Here is a 19,547-nt window from a genome sequence, read left to right as displayed (position 1 = left end):
GATCTCCATAGCATGCGTATGCGTACCTAGACGCATGAAAACAAAACAAAAATTTATGAATTTTGAATTCTAAGCGTAAATGTCAAACTCACGCATACGGATACGCATGCTATGCAGCTCCGCCTTTAGCCGCTCATAAGGTGCACAAACTTTTTTTCAAATACGCACTCTACACAATTTTTTACTAAAATGCATTCATTTTAACAGATTATGGTTTATTTAAGTTGAGTAAAGTAGTATATGTAAAGTGTTATAGGCGAATTTACATGATTCAACATTCACCGGCGATTAGTTGAACCAAAAGTTTAACCCAAGTAGGCAGCTGACCAACTTCATTGAAAGCGATTAGTTGAAAGGCCATTTACACCATTCAACTGCTGCATTCAACTAAAAGTTGCCTGTAAAATCGCCCCATGTAAATTCCCTATTAAATATCAGCAATATTATCAATACTTTTTTTATATATTAAAATGTTATTTGTTTTTGTTATTTTATGGCCTTAAAACAATTATATTCAAACATTTTTATGAGCTTGAGGCCGTTTTTAGTGAAAACTTATTGTGGAAAAGCAACAATAATTTGGAAAAATGATAGAAGTGATAGCTATTTCGGAATTCACCACATTTGCTCATCAGACTTCTTTCAAAAACAACAACCTCATTTTGTGTTGGTACTTGCAGTGTGCACATCGCGGATTAATGCATCGTAGCCATGTGCGTTAATTGAATTTTTGATAAAAGAGGCTAAATTAGTATATGTATATGTATGTACATACATATAAGTAAAATATAAATATATTTAAGTAACACATACATAAAAAAAACCAGTCATAAGTATTTCAGTTGTTTAAGAGTTTAAGGGCCGGTTACTCAATGTCTGGTTAACACTAATCTCCGGTAAACATCGTTATCGACGTTACCGACTCCATGTTATATGCATGGAGCCGAACACGTCGATAATGACGTTTAAACGGAGATTAGTGTTAACCAGACATTGAGTAACCGGCCCTAAGCAAGATAAATGAGAATGTGTTAGTTTCCATCACACAATTCTTGTCCGGAATTGTTAAAACACATTGGCCCGTAGTCATAGTCAAAATAAAGTCGACTTTAAAGTTAGTTGCAGCTTTTTTGACAGATATCCCATTGAAAATTATGTCAAAAAGCTGCAACTAACTTTAAAGTCGACTTTATTTTGACTATGACTACGGGCCATTCATTACACATTATAAGGTGGTGTTGATGGCGAATTTAGATTTTCGCCGAGGTGCGTCTTAATGTCAAAGTTATGTGTTTGTTGTAAAATGAATTCGCCTTGATTACAACAAACACATCATTTTGACATTCAGTAGTACTGCGGCGAAAATTTAATTCGCCATCAACACCACCTTGTATAAATTCGACTTGGTGTCCACATTTACGATTTATTAAACACCTACATTATCCATTCATTAAGACCGATTTATTTTATTATTTATTTCTTTTGTTATGTTTATTCTTACAACGAGTTTCTGCACCTCCTTGTCTTCTTCAATTTTGTGCACACCTCTTATATGACGCTTAATCCTGAAAAATTATATACATACACATATACATATATGTACATGTAGGGCATAATCATACTTTATTACTAACTTGTAAGCATCTGGAAACTGCTTTTCACAAACGCCACATTTATAAGGTAATCCAGTGTGTTGCATGCGATGATTATAGTATTGATCATATTTGGAGAATTTAGAACCACAAATCACGCACTTGTAACTGAAATATCCATGGTACTGCATGTGCCTATTTAAAATACGTTTGTGGATGAAAGATTTTCCACAAAGGTGATTTAGGTCTTGTATGAGCAAGATTGAGTTGTTTACTTTTTTCAATAAGACCAGCCCAGCTTCATTTAAGTTATTGCCGCTCTGCATATCCTTATCCGATTAAACTAGAAACTTTGTTGTTGTTGTAGTGTCAGTACTAAGGCCCCTATTGCGAGTGTCGACTGGCAGTAGAATAGAAATTTGTCGATCGAGTCGATCATCTTTTATTTTGCTATTGTGTAACTTGATCGATAAAAATTTGTACTATTGTGAATGGTTGACAGAATTGTAAACAGCTGTTTGTTTGTTTATATTTGTTTCTTAAGTGTTTTATTTACATCATTTTTAAAATAATTGCTTTTATTATAAAATTAAAAAAATGGACACAGTTGAAATATGGTTTAGTGATGGGAAAGATGATGCGGAAGCTAATAGATTAGTAGAGTTAGCTAAAGCAAGGAGGGGATTGCGAGATTCGTCGGATCCCTTGGACTTTGAAGGTGTATGTACACGTGTGAGTTTTATGAATAGAAGTTGCGTTCCCGATGCTTCACAGTTTTTAGGCTTTACATGATTTGCAGGAAAAGCTGTTTTCCTCATTAATAAACTTTATGGAAGTTTAAGAAATACGGTACGGTTAAGTTTTTTGTACAATGATGTTGGGTTTTTGTGTCCAAACGCGTGACCCGAGTTTAAAAATTTTAACTTAACAACATAATAAGTGTATTGAAAGAATTCAACTTTAATTTAAAATAAAGATTTCAAATTTCCGAGCACTAGTCAATTAATAAATTATGCAGTTTTTTTGTATAAACTTTTGATGTTGGTTCTGCGCAAAAACACTGTGGATGGCGTAGCCGGAGTTATATGCACAAGAAATATTGTATATGTATCTTTTCCAATAGAAGCGGAGCTTCCTACCCTACTCTTTCCGGAAATTCCTTTGCCTATGTCTTCACTCTCCTGCATCAGTACGAACAACCGCGCAAGTTGCCTTTTGTTGCTTTGTCGCGTACACGTGTCGCCCATTTTCAGACCACCATTGTGGTTGCCCTGGCTAGCTCAGCGATTGGGTGGTCGGGATCCTTAACCCTTGCCACAATGGTGCCGGGCGGACGTGGCGGCTCGTTCACTGGCATATCACACCCACAGGAAGCCCACCCATCCATGGACCGCCTGATGTGTCTCCTTGCGGTCTCCCTTTTGCCGTGCTCCAATTCCCCCCCTTAGCTTACCCCCCTTGTCATCTTCGCCTCCCCTGCTTGAGGGATTAAGTCCACATATTAAATTCTTTCATATACACGTTAAAATTTATTATAAAACATAGGAATTTACACACAACAAAATCAATGAATTTTATGATCGGTTTCCGGCCGCCACAACAAAAAGGAACCAATCAAATCGATCACCGTTTATACACGTATGTCAAACAAACTATATAAAAACCTGCCACCCTACCTACAAGAGCTCTTTTCGGATGGTGTGAAGGGTTTCCGGGAGCCGGATATTCCCCGCTCAGAAACTACTACAATTTACCCTTTTGTTTGGGTTCTTCTTGCCTGGCGGGCACAAAGACAATAAAAAAAAACGAAAGTATAAATACGTACAAACTTATTAACAAATTATCTACGCAACACAAATGCCTGAACGTATATATTACAAATAATGAAATGTTCAAAAAAATTAATATTTCTCGGACTATACTTGGGACGCGCAGTGTATCATCTAATCCCAATGATTGGGTTATAACATGCCGGTGGTGGTCTCGACTGACCCCTTACACAAACCGGAAGGCTGAATCTTTGCTCCTCGTTGCGAGCTTTAAAAAAAATCCTTTTGGGTAGATATTTCCCTCGCGCAAAAGCTTTTGCATAGAATTTTATGATACTTAAGCCTAGCACTCACCAGCGAACTGTGCCGTACCCTTTTCGCCTTCACTCTGGCGTGGTTCACCTTATCTCCTGGCACACTAGGGACACACAAAAATGTTCACTAACACCTGACAAAATAAATATTTTCGTCACTTACGTGTCGTTGGGGGGGGGGCGGGTTCTTCCACGGGTTTCGTGCTTTGGGCCTTATATGGTCGTCACCGCTGATGGCCAATCCTCCTGCCTTGGCAAGTATAATAAAGGCTTCTCCCTCTTCTTGCCTCTGATGACCACGTTCTCCCGGGCGCTTAGAGGTGATCGTGGGCTCTTCGCCTACACTCCTCACAATTTATTTATTTTTTTGTTTTTACAACTCGCGACTTAAAAAAAAACAAAATGTATTTAGCATTTATTTTTATTTCACTAAAGAAAAGTTTTGGACTTTACTGGACTTTTTTTAAAAAACGACAAGGCTCAACTAGCGCGCACTGTCTGTACGTTGCAATGACACCGGCAATTCTTTTCTTACGGAACTCAGCCGACCCCTTTTATATGCTATTTGTCAGGCCTCCATGTCTTCTAATCACCGTTCTTTCCGCTTTCTTCATTGTTCACGACCCGGCCAATCGTGGTATCGCGCACCCTATTGCTATCCCTCTCCACGGGATTTTCCCCAAACTCTCCAAACTACAACTTTTCGTCTGGCAACATCTGCCCATCAAAAGCTTCATAATTTCCCTTTTGACCTTCTGCTTTGTTTGACGTTTCTTCATGAGAACAGAAAAATAAATAGAGCGCTGGGTAAGTAAATGAAACATGGTATTTTAATTTTAATGATTTATTATCGGCATTAACTCTTTTCAGGTGGTCCAGGGATAGCTACTGTGGTATTTAGGCAAACGCCCAACGTGGGGAACACCCATACCCTGACAGCTTATAATTTTTGATCTGTAATTCAGACACATACATGCATATGTATATTTCACAATTTTTTACAACTTCCAGTTCAATTGACTTACTTTTTATCCATTATAGTACCACTTTCTTATGTAAATTTTATAAACGCAAACTCCAACGACTAAAAAACAGCAATAGAAGAATGAGCGATTAAAAAGTATTCACAGTCGCTAATTGAGCGACTAAGCGACACTCGCAATAGCATCGCTAATCGATAATCGCTTAATAGTCGTTTATCTACTGCCAGTCGACACTCGCAATAGGGGTGTAAGTTTTTTATCAATATTTATTTCGTGTTCGATATCATTTGATGCAGATGTTTCATCATCATCCATAAAATGTTCATTCCATTCTGGTGATACTTTTATATCCTCTACGTGATCCTTGTAAACAAATAGAAAATAATTATTGTTTAATTATATCTAAATCGTATTTGATATACCATATCTACAGTATCTGGCATCTTAGTTACTTCCATTAGCTCTTCATGTACTGGAACCCATTCAAAAGTGTTGGCTATACTTTCTATCTTCACTTTTTCCGTTTGTGTGCAACGTAATTCATTATCAGCTCTTCTCGCCTTTTCAATAAAATCATAAACGTCTTTAAGTTTTTGGGCACAATCAAGGCATAGATATTGCATCCGGGCATCATCGAGTTCATTTGGATCATCTTTCAGACTTAAATTAATTTGTGTACATTTACAAAAACACTCTTTGTATGATATATCCAAAGAGTCAACAGGCTGATGCCAATCTAGCAGATGCACCCGATCTTCCGGCGACAAACAGGCACGGCATATATTTGATAAATCCATCTGAACTTTTCACCACTGCCGTATTGATAATTCAAGTCTTAGTCGGTAAAAAATAGTTTTGTAGAATGAGTGATTATATATTGGTAAGACAGAACAATTTGAAAATAGGGATGTCGAAAATATTTCAATATAAAAAGTGGTACAATTTTAATGCTTTTAAAATTCGACTGTCCGACAAATCGATTTCTTCGGTAGATATAGTGATGTTCCGATATCAGTGAAAACTATCTCCTGAAATTGAATCAAAATAAATTAAAATGTACTTTAATAAATTTAAGGAAAAATATTGTTATAAACTTACAAATTGGTCATAGGCAAAAGATTGTTTCTTTTGTTTACTTTTTACCGCTCTTCTTCTGCCATTGTTTACTATTCACGGTGCATTATCAAACGTCAAAATTACTGGCCTACTACTATTTCAAGCAGAAGAAAGAACACGAACATTGTCTTGTGCATTTTCTTAAGAGCTGGATACTAAAGCCCTGTATGCAGCTCTCAAGAAAACGGTCAAGAAAAAATTGCCATTATTTCGTGTGTGTGTCCAAGGAATTTTGACATTTTTGGTACTTCACAGCCTGTTGCCTCACTCTTTCCTCAAGAAATAATGGAACGGGCATATATTTCTGTTGCAAACCTGGGTTGCCTTGTGCTCTTTTTTCACAAAAAACTTTAGAAACCCATATTAGAAAGCGTAGTTAATTTCTTAAGAAAGTAAAAATAAGCTTTTTATTGCAATCTTTTCTTGACCGTTTTCTTGAGAGCTGCATACAGGCTATTTAATCAGATTATCGGTCTACGCAACACCATTTTGGGGAGACAAAGCAAACTGGAGGCTAAGGTCGATGATTTGCGAAAGAAGATAACCGAAAATGTCAGAAGTTTACTCATTTTCGTATAATATTATCAGCCCATAATGAAATAAACATACGGTTAATAAAATTTAAATATTAAAGGAAGTTTTCGTTTTCAAGAATTTTAATTTATACGTTTTTGCGAAAGAGGATTTTGAAGTCTTCAATTCATATTTAAGAAGTCATTTTCGTTTTGCACAATAAATCTTGATGTTTCAGATGCCAGATCGATGCGAGGTGGTGGCTCAGCAATAAACTCTCCGAGAATGCAAATTGCTTATCAAAAAGGTCCATCAGTCATTCTGTCGAATAAAAGGGGGCGCTGTTATTGAGTTCCAATTGGAAATTTCAGATGTTCTCCTATTAAAAGCCATCGACGCATTGTTTGATGTGTAGGAAAAACTACAAGGCAATGAATATAAAGAGGAAATGGTATGAAAGAAATAGAGTTAATTACATTATTTCTATACTCTAGGTGTTATTATAACGGACCAATAATGTGCATTAATATATTTTGTTATTTGCAGATATCTTACATATTCACATTGGGCGCTCCGTCTGGAAATATTGATGGGACGATAAAAAAATGTTTTCGGACGAATTGTTAATCAATTTTAATTGGGATGACAGGTGTGGAAAGAGAGCGTTAATGAAACTTAAGCTCATTGACCGCATCTTATTTGGTAGGTTTATTTTTCCTTATGAAATTTGAAGTACTTATAACTTTATATTTATCTTAGATATTTTTAAACTCAAAGGCCGCGTCAATTTCGAAAAAGAAGTAAAAACAGCGTTCGTGTCAGCCATAATAGGCAGAAGCAAAAAAAAGTATGCCGCAAAAAACCTTCGCAACAGGAAGGCGAATAGTTTGAATTTCTTTCTTTTTAACTGCATTTTCTTCATAGTGGATTTTAATTTTAAGTTTTTATGTGAAAATTAGGATCTTTTTAATACTTCATTGATTTTTCTTGTATAATTTTTATCTTATATATTTACTTTCGGCTTTTTAATGCTCGACGAAGAAGAAGTTGATATTTTAACGTTTTTATGTAAAAATTTATATAATTAATTTTAGTATTTAAACTTTATACTATTGAAGTTTATCGAGAAAGTCGATATTTTTGTTCTTAAATTAATATGTCAAAGATATCATATGGTTCAGTTTATTATATTATTGTCTTCAAACAACTGAAGCTTCTAAGTCTTATAAAGTGTGATATTTTAACGTTAAATCAAGAAATTCTAATTTTTGAGATCCCAAAAATGTGATTGAACTAATGTTCATTATATGTATTAATATTCGACAATATTAATATCTCAAAGATCTCGTTTTGTTACCGGAAGGCGAATAGTTTTAATGTCGTTCTAATTAACTGATTTTTTTCCTAGTGGATTTTAATTATTAATGTTTATGTGAAAATTAAGAGCTTTTTACTATTGTAGTTCATCGATTTTTTGCAGTTTTTATTTTATGCTTACTTTTTCCTTTTTTTTTGAGTTTTTATGTGAAAATTTAGATCATTAATTTTAGTCCTTAAACTTTTTTTATTGAAGTTCATCGAGAAAGTCGATATTTTTGTTCTCACATTAATGTATCAAGATATCATATGGTTACAGTTCATTATATTAATGTTTTCAAACCACTGAAACTTCTAAGTCCTATAAAATATGATATTTTAACGTTAAATGAAGAAACTCTAATTTTTAAGATTTCAAAAATGTATTAATATACGACAATATATTTTTCCAAAAAAAAAAAAAATAAAATAAAAGAAAGTAGTATTTTCTAATTTGGTTTCATGTATTTTTGGATATTTCGCTGCCATCTACTCACTAATTCATAAATTATTTAGAATTTAGAATAGTGGTCAGATTAATCCCCAATTATCTTGATGTTTTCCCAATAGTTTCATCGTTAAATTCACTTGCAAATCACCAACTAAATGACATGTATGAGCGAGAGAACATACTGAAAGGAAAATGCGCACATGAGTGTGCAAGAAAGGGATGCACAATCGCACAGCCGGAGAAGTGGTAATTTTTTTCCCCAAGCCCATACAAAACTAACCGCTAAACTGACGAAAAGTATTAGGGTCGTTTGCACCATGTCTAGTTAACGCTAACAGGAGGTACATCCTTCAGTTAAGCACGTTAACTGCTTTATCGATCACATGTTATATGATGGGTGTCGATACCGTCGATAAAGATGTTTAACTGGGAGTTAGCGTTAACTAGACATGGTGCAAACGGCCCTTAGTCAGTTTTTCCACTAATTTAGTCGATAATCATAGTTCAGGCTTCTAGCAGGATTCTGGGAAGGAATGTTCGATACTTAAGAAAGTATCGATATCATGAATCGATTTAATAGCCCCTTTTCAGACAAGTCAAATCTTGAAAGCAATTTTTATCGCATTCTCTTTTGTGTTTTCTCTTTGCTTCCACACGCATCAAGTTTTATCGAATTCAACTACTTGGTTCTTTAAACGGGAAGCAACGAAAAGATCATTAGAGAACAAGAAAACTTGAAAAAAATTTACGGTACGGAGGTATCTGTACTCTTCCCCTCTCTTCCCTCCAGCCTCACCAATGAACGAGCAGACTTGAAAGCAAGACTTGACGTGTCTGAAAGAGGACATACATTGTATGTAAAATCGATATGGCGATATATCGGGCTGAACAATATCGATATCAAAAAAGTCGATGTTAAAAATCCAATTCCCAATTGAATAGAATATTAAACCAGCCCATCAGCTCACTCCAATTTCCAATTTGTATATTTACTGAGGATTAAAACGGCATGCCCCCTGCCAGCCAAAAGTAGTGAAAAATCTGGTGAAACCGCGGTAAATTTTGTATGGTCGGTGTGCAGATTTTCACCAGTTTATAACCTTAAAAACTTTATATTTTCAAAATGCATTGTTATACTAATATACATAGTAATCAATATTATTAATAAAAATGGAACAAATGCACAATACCTACAAATCTCGAATTAAAAAAAAAAAATAGGATCGATAGAGATCATTGAGGTAAATATAGCGGTATATATATTTTGGGTGGGCTTTCCAAAACGGAACCAATCGAAATTTCCGCGAAAGTATAATGAATTTCGTCATGAAACTTGGTGAGGATGTTGGCGCGATTTTTTATTTAAAATTTTCGCCTGCGGCGCTTTATATTCTAAAAATCGATACTTCGATGAATAATGAACATTTTTAATAAAACATCGCTTTTTATTATAAAATCGATACTTCGATAAATTATGCAACTTTTTTAATCAAAAATCGACCAATAAATAATTAAATTTTTTTATTAAATATCGCGCGATCATTATCTGCATTTTTTTATTGCTTCCGTTTTGTGTTTTTGAGGCATTTTTTCATATGTATGGCAGCACTGACATTTCACTTCAATTGGTGTACAAAGCAAAAGGTGAGGTTAAATTCGGTATTTTTTGCAACTTTAAATGCGAATTACTTTAAAACTTTAAGCCTCCGGAGGGTGGGGTCTTCAGATTTAGAATCTGAAAAAGCTCCTCTATACTCCCTAATATTTTTTTTTTCAAAGCCTGGATCCGTTTTGGAAAATTTTCCCTATATTTTTTTTGGGAAACAACAACTACAACAATTATTAAAGGTCAAAGTTCAAATTAAGCATTTTTTTTAATTAACATTTCTCGAAAACCTCTTCAAGGAATTGGGCAATTTTGATGTCATATATGATAGAGAGTTTAATTCTCTTTAATTTGATATACATATTTATACATATGTATACCTTTTTATAGTTTTCACAAAAATCTAATTAATGTGTATATTTGCGTAGGCGGCCTTTGGCCGCACTTATGGATTATAACCCTCATAAAGTAGAATTCTCTTTCTGTGTTGCGAAGAAAAAGCGCTGAACTCCTTTTGCAGAAAACACCTTTCGGCGTAGGCGGACTTCGGCCGCGCTTATGGATTATAACCCTCACGAAGTACAATTCTCTTTCTGTGTTGCGAAGAAAAGGCGCTGAACACCTTTTGCAGAGAACACCTTTCTGCGTAGGCGGCCTTCGGCCGCACTTATGGATTATAACCCTCACAAATTAGAATTCTCTTTCTGTGTTGCGAAGAAAAGGCGCTGAACACCTGTTGCACAGAACACCTTTCTGCGTAGGCGGCCTACGGCCGCGCTTATGGATTATAACCCTCACAAAGTAGAATTCCACATTAATTAGATTTTTGTGAATACTATAAAAGATATATGCATAAATATGTATATCAAATTAAAGAGAATTAAATTCTCTATCAAATGAAATCAAAATATCGAGAAATATTAATTAAAAAACATGCTTAATTTGAACGTTGACCTTTAATAATTGTTGTAGTTGTTGTTTCCCAAACAAAATATATACATCGTTACGCTCACCTCAATGATCTCCTTCGATCCCAACATGAATTTTTTTAATTTGAGAATTGTAGGTATTCTACATTTATGCCATAAAAATTACAATTAAGATTAATAATAAAGGCGCATATTCATAGTCATATTTAGTACTCAACTAAGGGCCGTTTGCACCATGTCTAGTTAACGCTAACTGGAGGTACATCCTTCAGTTAAGCACGTCCACTGCTTTATCGATCACATGTTATATGATGAGTGTCGATAACGTCGATAAAGATGTTTAACTGGGAGTTAGAATTAACTAGACATGGTGCAAACGGCCCTAAGTCGAAACTATTCTAATAGGCTGTTTTTGCTTACGCGTAAAAGCACATTTAGCGCATTTAGGGCCGGTTACTCAATGTCTGGTTAACACTAATCTGCGGTTAAACATCGTTACCGACGTCTTCGACTCCATGCATATAACAGGGAGTCGGTAACGTCGATAACGATGTTTAACCGCAGATTAGTGTTAACCAGACATTGAGTAACCGGCCCTTAGCTCTAAATGCTACTCTAAGGGCCGGTTACTCAATGTCTGGTTAACACTAATCTCCGGTAAAACATCGTTATCGACGTTACCGACTCCATGTAATTTGCTTGGAGTCGAACACGTCGATAATGATGTTTAAACGGAGGTTAGTGTTAACCAGACATTGAGTAACCGGCCCTAAATGTACATTTATCCATACAAAATTCGTCACCTAAATGCAACTAAATGCAACTCTATTTTTGCATTAAGAATCTAAATGCTAAAAGCAACCCTGTGATCTTCCAAAATTTCCACGATTCGAACATGGTTTAAAGAGAAAAAGTGGCAACATTGCTTTTTCGAGTATACAGTTGCTAGCTGCGTTTCAGTGATCGCCGATCGAGATTTCTTTTATTTTGCATTACATATTTGGATAAAGAAAAGTTAAGCAAATTCAACATCGATTGATGCTGATAGAAATCTGGATCAATTTATGATCAACTCTGTTTGGTTTGTTTCCTAATTAAGGGCGTGTGTGAATCGGTAACAAGGTTCTATGGGGAAAGCTGTTGAATAATATTTTTACTATGGTGAGCCAGTTTTGCCAATCTGCTGTGTGAAATGAAATCTTTTTTGACAGCAGTAAATTTTTGATAACCGCAGATTTAGTCGGTTGGTTTATATTACAAATTGAAGTGAAATTAATATTTTAAGAAAACATCTACCATCACTGATAGCATTTCATCAATTTAAACTTTTGTTTTACGAAAAATTACACACAGCAAAAATCTTTGCGATTGTCAAAATTTTCTATCCATTTGTCAAAAATTTCACCAGCCTCATCAGCTACTGAAATTTTATTCAGTGAGGAAATTTGAATTGACATCACCGACAAATGAATATATACACAAACAAATGTTCGGTTATGGTTAAAACAATTCAAGTTTTTGTATTGAATTTTCGGTTTAAAATGTATTTTTTCCTTTTCAGTAGTTTTTTTGCACATTATCTTCTGCGTGAGAATTATATATACGCATCTAAATAAGAGACTGGAACACGGCTGTTTGTCAAAAGCATGCGATTTCGAACTCGCGTAAATGTACATTTGCTAAATGCTATAGCATGAACGCTCTTCGAAAACATATGTTCGAAAGTGCTAAATGTTGCATTTTAAATGCAGCAAAAACGCTGCATAAGTCACAACTAAAGCTATTCATAGTCGCCTTAGTTGCGACTTTTTTGGTTAAGCACCAACTTAAAATTTAGTTTCGGCTGCAGCTGCAACTAAGTCGTAACTAGGAAGAATTTTTTTTATCAAATTAAGGGAAAACAGACGAAATATGTAAAAATTAAGTTTGTAGAGGGTGAATTTGATAATATTGAATAATCTCCAATTAAAATTTACAAAGATCGATCCATTTTAATCGGAAGATGAAATTAAATGCGTATTACAATTCGAATAAAGCTACATCACAATTTTATAATTGGAATAATGTAGAGAAATTCTCAAATAATAAGTCAGTTTCACGCTAGTTCTTTTAAAGTAAATTTGTGCATAACATTTAGATATCTACGATTTGTATGTTTCACAGCATGCTTTCGATAAACATCGACTTCACTTCACTGCGGTTGTTCTGGCTATTTCACACAATTAACAAGAAATTGATACCTTATTCTTTTGCATAATCATGGAATGAAAATAAAAATTACAAAAACGGATGATCAAACTTGACATTATTTAATAAAAATGTAATTTTTCCAAAATATCGTAAAGAAAAATCGATACATTTTCACACTTGTTGACTATGAATAGAGGTAAATTTTAAGTTGGTACTTAAATTTAAGCTGCAACTTTGTTAGTTTCGAATTAGTTGCTGGACTATGAATACGCGCCAAAGATATTTTTACATACATGTGTGGTTGCTTAATTGCTTATTATTACTACTACTATTCTTTTGCATATAGCTGTTTTCAAAAGATGCAAAATTTCTATAAAATAGTTAATCGATTTTAACAATATTACAATCAAAAGAAAAGTAATCGATTTACCTTTCTTTTAATATATATTAACAGTTGCAAATCATTTGTAATGGTTGACAAAAAATCGGTTTCGTTACAGCTTTGCAAAGTTTGACGACTTTTTCACTTCTGCGTATAGATGTTTTCAAAATTGCAAAATTTGTATAAAATAGTTAATCAATTTTAACAATATTACAATCAAAAGAAAGGTTATCGATTTACTCTTCTTTTAATATATATTAATAGTTGCAAATCATTTAACCTGGTTCACAAAAATCAGTTTCATTACAACTTTGCAAAATTTGATTACGTTTTTTCGACTTATATATAGACGTTTTCAAAAGTTGCAAAATTTCTATAAAAAAGTTAAGCGATTTTAACAATATTATAACAAATATAAAAGAAAGGTAATCGATTTATTATTTGTTGTGGCCCCGATAGTATTTGCACTTCTTGTATCCGGTCTGCTTGTTGCTTTGTTTGCAATTTTTGTGAAGATTGTTGTGAAGATTGTTGTTTAATTTGATGCGCTTGCTCTTGTTGCTGCGTTTGTACTTCCTCCAAGCAATGCTCCTGCGACAGTGACCTTTCTTGCTGCTGCTCTTGTTTGCTTTGTTGATTCATATTTTCGCTAAATTCCGTTCGGTTCTGAAGTGTGTTGAATTCATTCGATTTTTGACTTTGACTATTTGTAGGTGCTAACGGCCAGTTGCATAAATTACTTATATCCATGGAGGTGCTCGAGAATAACACATTGACATCATGTGTAACTAAATTTTCGGGATTCGATAGTGGCGCTTGTCTTGTGACCGGCTTGAAGCAGCAGTAGTGTCTAAAACAACTATCTCATCTGGCGCTTGCACACATTCGTAATTTTCCTCATCCTCAGCTAGATTAAATTGCAACTTGTTGAGAGGCACAAGTTTTTCTTGTTTGATGATTTCGCATGGCAGAAAAGTAGCTGCGGTTGGAGAAATGAATAAGTTAAACTGGATTTTCGTATGCTAAACTTAAAAATATAAATTTGAAACTTATGATTTTCAAAGTTTACTGGCTCGTTGTGGGTAGTTGCTTGCAATCCGAAATTTAAATATTCTCTAAGAAGTCTCTCTGTGAAAAAATAAAAAAAAAGTTAAGGTAATAAAAAATTAAATAACATACGAGAGCATAACAAAACGTAACATACTATAGCAAAGCACAACATAACGTAATATACCATAAGAGAACATAGTCTCTCTGTGAAAAAAAAAGTTAAGGTAATAAAAAATTAAATAACATAGGAGAGCATAACAAAACGTAACATACTATAGCAAAGCACAACATAACGTAATATACCATAAGAGAACATACATAATCAGCCCGATTCTGAATACAAATTCCTTAGGAAATTTCTCACTTCTCTCTATCCTCTTATTCTGAACAAAAATTCCTTACGAAATTTTTCTCTTCTCCCTTTCCTCTTATTCTGAACAATGTTCGAAAAAGGGGGAAAAAAATTTAGAGAGGAAAGTAGGTATCACGAATGCAAGTAAAAGGGAGATTTTGCTGCCATTTTTAAAGTATTTTTTCCCCAACTATTTTGAAAGGAACGCTGAGGAAAAATGTAATTTTATTTACTTTTTAATGGAAAAAATACTAATTTATAATAAAAAACAGTAATAAAGTACTACAATCATTCTTATTTTAGGTCGAAAAGTACAAATAAGCATCAATTAGAAATTCTGGTAAACCTAATGCAAGGCCATGCTGAAATCGCGCGAGGTTTTTACAAAGGCGGTAAAGAACCACTGAATAGATTTTGGCGCAAAGTTGAGAAAGAACTCAATTCAGCGGGGCCACCATCAAAATGTATTGCCGAATGGAAGAAGGTACATCAATAAATACATTTTACCTATGTCAGTTTAATAAAATTGCTACAATCCAGGTGTGGGCTGATCAAAAGAAGTACGTGCGACACAAAGCAGCCAGTAACCTTAGACATAGTAGGGGAACTGGAGGAGGCCCTAATATCGAATACAAGTTTTCTGCAACAGAAAGGGCAATATTCGAGTTGATAGGGATGAAGGAATCCGTGGAAGGTGTGGCGAAGACATTTGGGCTGACATCTTCGATTAATGTTGAACGAGTGGAAGAAAACCTTGATTTCTTGATGAATGAGAGTGGTGTAGTGAATGAAATTGTATTGAAGAATGAGTGTGTCGCGATGAATGAGGACCCAATGGATTGTGTGTTTCTGATTGACGAAGAGGAGCCTACTTACCAGCCATCTTCAAAAGCAGTTAAGCCTACTTCCTCCAAAAAAGTGTTGACAAAACATTCTCCTCCTGAAATTCTCGTGGAAGAGGTTGCAATTCATCGCGAGCTATGCGACACCATCAAGGGTGCAGTTTCGGAATCCAAAGAACAGCAAGAAAACGTAAAAAAAATTTATAGAGCGATCGACAGTATGCAGGTAGTCCAGAAAAAGCATTTTAAAGAAATGGAAAAATTAAAGAGGGAAGAAATTGACGAAATGAAAAGGCATAATCTGATCATGGAAGAACTCATGCTTCGCCAATTAGAGAAGTAAATGGAAATGCATAGTACAAATAGAATAAGAATAACTGAATTTGTGATGTTTTTATTTTTTAATGTACATATATTAACTCTTTTTTATGTTTATTATGAGGCCTTTTAGTATAAGAATAACTGAATTGTGATGCTGTTTTATATTTTAATTTAATACTAAGAAAATAAGAAGAAACTGAATTTGTTCTGCCTTATAACGTTTTATTTACATATATGTATGTATATCCATGGATTTTAAAAATAATTTTTAGTATACGAAACTTAATTGTGGTACTCACTTCATTTATCCCTTTGTAAAACACTGAATACGAATATGAAATTAATATATATCCTTATAAAAATTAAATATGAAAATAAATGTTTTTTGCTTTTGTAACATAAAATTTAAAGGGAGCTCGCAATTCGGTTTCTTGTGGTTTGTGCTGCAGCCAAATACAGGGGCGATGTTAAAGAGGTAACATCTGTATTCTCACTCATTTGGTTTATCTGCTCTGGTGAGTTTATTTCGCTCATGTCTGTATATGACTTAAAATGTATGCATATATTATGTAACGCACAACATACATTGACTATCTGAGCTGCTTTTCTGGGAGTATAATGCAGTTCTCTTGCTCCAAGGAGACACCTCCATCGAGTTTTTAGCACTCCATTGACTCGTTCAATTAAGTTCCGACATTTTGAATGGGCATCATTAAATTTCATTTGGTTGGAGCCATCTTCTGGGCTTCGATATGGTGTCAGAAGCCATGGTTTTAAAGGGTATCCGGCGTCTCCTAATTCAAAAAAGTCCCATATTACAGCATATAAAAAATTTCACTAATTTTAATTTTACCTAGCAGCCAAAAATTGCCTTCACCTCGCAAGTACTGAGCTGTGTGAGATGCGTTCTCAACTCACTGCCATTCCAAATAAAGGAGTCATGAGAGGCACCAGGATGGGAGGCATCAACGTATCGAATCCTAAGCTCGTGGTCACACATCTGCCAATAAAAAATTACACATATTTGTTAATATACGTACATACATACACATCCATTTTGTAGATAAGTTAGTTTGTATTCATCTAAGTATTAAAAAAAAATAGCATACCAGCATCACATTTAGGCTGTAGTATCCCTTTCTATTGTAGTATAGGTGCTTATTTTCAGAGGGTGCGATGATGCGAACATGTGTTCCATCAAGACACCCTATAACACTGGGAATACCATGCTTTATGTATAATGCACGTGAAATGCGTCTTCTTTCATCGATGTCCATTGATGCATTTATCCACCTTGAGCACAACAAAGTTTCAAAAGTTTCAGTTACTTCTTTGAGAACTTTACTGAAGGTGGACTGGGCTAGAGAGACGTCGACGTCTTTTCCAATTCTGCTTGATAACCGCGTTCAGCAAAGAAACGTAAAGATGCGCTGAGTTTTACAATAGGAGGAACTGCAAATTGCTTTTTATTATTTACCCTATAATATTTCTGGAACCTGTAAAAGCGATAAATTATTTAAAATATATGCACAAATGTGTAGGTATTTACAATGATTGCGGCAACTCAAGCGGATTCGTATTATCGCGAAGGCTCCTTCTTATAGACCTCTGTTGAGCTTCCTGTGGCTCCAATTCGCCATATACTTCCTCCACTCTCATATGAAAGGCAAAACTATGCATTATTTTTAATATTTTCTTAAAACGATACAAAATTCAACAAAAAGTTCAAACTTTTGAATTCTCTCAGAATGTCTAAATGAAATGTCATTTGGCAAAACAGCTGATTTCGAAAATTCGAAATTCTTACTCCTCAATTATTCCTCTCCCTTGCGGAAAATAATAGGAGGATTTTTTTCTCGAGAGAAGAAAAATCCGTGAGAATATAATTCCACGAGAATATTTAGAATCGAGCTGAATAGATCATAACATAACATGTTATGAAATAGAATAAAATAAGTATCAATCGCCCCTGAAATCATTTTGAGTAAAATAAAATAAAAAACGAATAAAACTTATTAAAAATCTGTCCCTCTCTCCACTTACGTGAGGTTTGAATTCTCGTCGCAACAGTTCTAGGCATCTTGTAATCCGAAGCCACAGCTAGTTCATCACCTCTGCTTACAACTTCGGTAGTCACATTAGTTGTGCTGATTTCCTGTACCCGATCTACGGCGTGCAACCCAACTGATCTTTCAAAAATCTTCTTCTTCTTATTTGGCACTACAACCGTTTGTCTGTTTGGGTCGAGACCAAAAAGCTTCTCCAATTGCATCTCTCCTGCGCGAATTTGCACCAGTTGGTTATCCCGAGCGCAGACAGGTCCTTCTGCACTGGTCCTTCCATTGCGTTCGTGGGCGCCCTTGCTTTCGTTGTCCACCCATGGGTGCGGAGTCGAAGGATCTTTTCACCGGAGAGTTGTCATCCATGCGTACAACATGTCCAAGCCAACGCAATCGCTGTATTTTTATGCGCTTAACTATGTCCATGTCGTTAAAAAGCTCTACAGTTCGTCATTCCATCTTCGATATCCGCCATCCATAATGTGACCAACTTTTTCGTAGCGCAAAGAAGTACAGGACCTAAAAACTAAAAATTTTTGAAGGTAAGGAGAAAATTGTAAAGCGGAATATATGCATAAAAACGCTGACAATGTACCAATTCAACAAATCAATTTTATTGATTAAAAACAAAACTTTTCTTCATTAACAACCCTGCCAGCCACGGCTCACCACTTTCCCCTGAAATTCAACGATTTACAAACACATTCACAACTTTATAGTCATCTCACCCACACACTTACAAATTTTTTGTTCGAACTGTCAAAAAAATTTCCCTTTGTTAGAGCTACATACCCGATAAGAATTCGTACTCTAATAAGAATTCTATGCGTTAGAGCGAGCAAGTTAGAAACATCGGAGTTTTGATGACAGTATACATACTGTGAAGAAATGTCACTTTGCGAAAATTTTGAAGGTAAGGATACGTATTTAACAATTGTATTTAATTATATTGTAATTTCTTCTTTTAGATTGCAAAACAGCAGCGACTTGGTCACATTCTTAAGGTATGTATTGAGACTTTTTATATGTTTATAAATTTGAATTGCTATTTTTGTTTGTTTACAGGTTTGGGATTCATCATCAGCACCTTCAACGCTTGCATCTTCATCGCCAGGAGCACCATTAAAACCTTCTGCCCTCAGCTTCTTCATCGCCAGGAGCACCATGGGTACCTTCCGCCCTCAGCACCTTCAACGCCAGGAGCACCTTCAAAGTATAGGTCCAACTTGTCAAATTTTGCAAAGTTGTAAGAAAACTTAATTTTTCTGAACCACCATAAATGATTTGCAACTGTTAATATATATCAAAAGAAAGGTAGACCGATTACCTTTCTTTTGATTATAACACCGTTAAAATCGCTTTACGTTTTCATAAAAACTTTGCAACTTTTGTAAACAGCTATATATAAGCAGTGAAAAAGTGGTAAAATTTTGCAAAGTTGTAACGAAACTGAATGGTTGTGCACCATTACAAATGATTTGCAACTGTTAATATATATTAAAAGAAAGGTAAATCGATTACTTTTCTTTTGATTATAATATTGTTAAAATCGGTTAGCTATTTTATAGAAATTTTGCAACTTTTGAAAACATTATATATGTGAAGTGAAGAAGTGGTTAAATTTTGCAAAGTTGTAACGAAACTGAATTTTTGTGCACCATTACAAATGATTTGCAACTGTTAATATATATTAAAAGAAAGGTAAATCGATTACATTTCTT

General features: G+C 34.7%; 2 protein-coding genes and 3 long non-coding RNA genes across 6 annotated transcripts; 2 read left to right on the top strand and 3 right to left on the bottom strand.

Moving 5' to 3' along the window:
* Nucleotides 1-1,450: 1,450 nt before the first annotated feature.
* LOC118752464 (zinc finger protein 80-like) lies at nt 1,451-1,846 on the bottom strand. Its single transcript, XM_036487376.1, has 2 exons — nt 1,635-1,846; nt 1,451-1,565 (listed from the first exon to the last, which is right to left on the bottom strand). The coding sequence occupies exons 1-2, from the start codon at nt 1,781-1,783 to the stop codon at nt 1,451-1,453; spliced, it is 264 nt and encodes an 87-aa protein (XP_036343269.1). The 5' UTR covers nt 1,784-1,846.
* Nucleotides 1,847-3,098: 1,252 nt separating this feature from the next.
* Nucleotides 3,099-4,119, bottom strand: LOC118752458. The gene is made up of 2 exons (XR_004994683.1): nt 3,839-4,119; nt 3,099-3,779 (listed from the first exon to the last, which is right to left on the bottom strand). It is a non-coding gene; the product is annotated as an uncharacterized LOC118752458 (long non-coding RNA).
* Nucleotides 4,120-6,094: 1,975 nt separating this feature from the next.
* On the top strand, nt 6,095-7,960 carry LOC118752462. Of its 2 annotated transcripts, XR_004994686.1 has the most exons (4): nt 6,095-6,384; nt 6,526-6,738; nt 6,834-6,989; nt 7,047-7,960. It is a non-coding gene; the product is annotated as an uncharacterized LOC118752462 (long non-coding RNA). The 2 variants fall into 2 exon arrangements; XR_004994685.1 differs by lacking the exon at nt 6,095-6,384 and having other exon boundaries at nt 6,400-6,738.
* A 6,628-nt stretch (nt 7,961-14,588) lies between these two features.
* Nucleotides 14,589-15,804, top strand: LOC118752460. The gene is made up of 2 exons (XM_036487373.1): nt 14,589-15,087; nt 15,144-15,804. The coding sequence occupies exons 1-2, from the start codon at nt 14,953-14,955 to the stop codon at nt 15,786-15,788; spliced, it is 780 nt and encodes a 259-aa protein (XP_036343266.1). The 5' UTR covers nt 14,589-14,952; the 3' UTR covers nt 15,789-15,804.
* Nucleotides 15,805-16,067: 263 nt separating this feature from the next.
* Nucleotides 16,068-17,136, bottom strand: LOC118752461. Its single transcript, XR_004994684.1, has 3 exons — nt 16,876-17,136; nt 16,620-16,766; nt 16,068-16,560 (listed from the first exon to the last, which is right to left on the bottom strand). It is a non-coding gene; the product is annotated as an uncharacterized LOC118752461 (long non-coding RNA).
* Between the last annotated feature and the right edge of the window lie 2,411 nt (nt 17,137-19,547).

This window comes from Rhagoletis pomonella, unplaced genomic scaffold (assembly GCF_013731165.1).
Source record: "Rhagoletis pomonella isolate Grant_MI unplaced genomic scaffold, Rhpom_1.0 Rhpom_scaffold_01519, whole genome shotgun sequence".
Lineage (NCBI taxonomy): Eukaryota > Metazoa > Arthropoda > Insecta > Diptera > Tephritidae > Rhagoletis > Rhagoletis pomonella.
This window is presented reverse-complemented; position numbering and strand designations above follow the sequence as displayed.

Bases quoted from the DNA above. Each gene is read 5' to 3' on its own strand.
- LOC118752464 (XM_036487376.1), bottom strand. From the start codon at position 1,783: ATGCAGTACCATGGATATTTCAGTTACAAGTGCGTGATTTGTGGTTCT. The intron at 1,566-1,634 runs GTTAGTAATAAA...ATAATTTTTCAG, and splicing joins CAGTTTCCAGATGCTTACAA to GATTAAGCGTCATATAAGAG.
- LOC118752460 (XM_036487373.1), top strand. From the start codon at position 14,953: ATGCAAGGCCATGCTGAAATCGCGCGAGGTTTTTACAAAGGCGGTAAA. The intron at 15,088-15,143 runs GTACATCAATAA...GCTACAATCCAG, and splicing joins GTATTGCCGAATGGAAGAAG to GTGTGGGCTGATCAAAAGAA.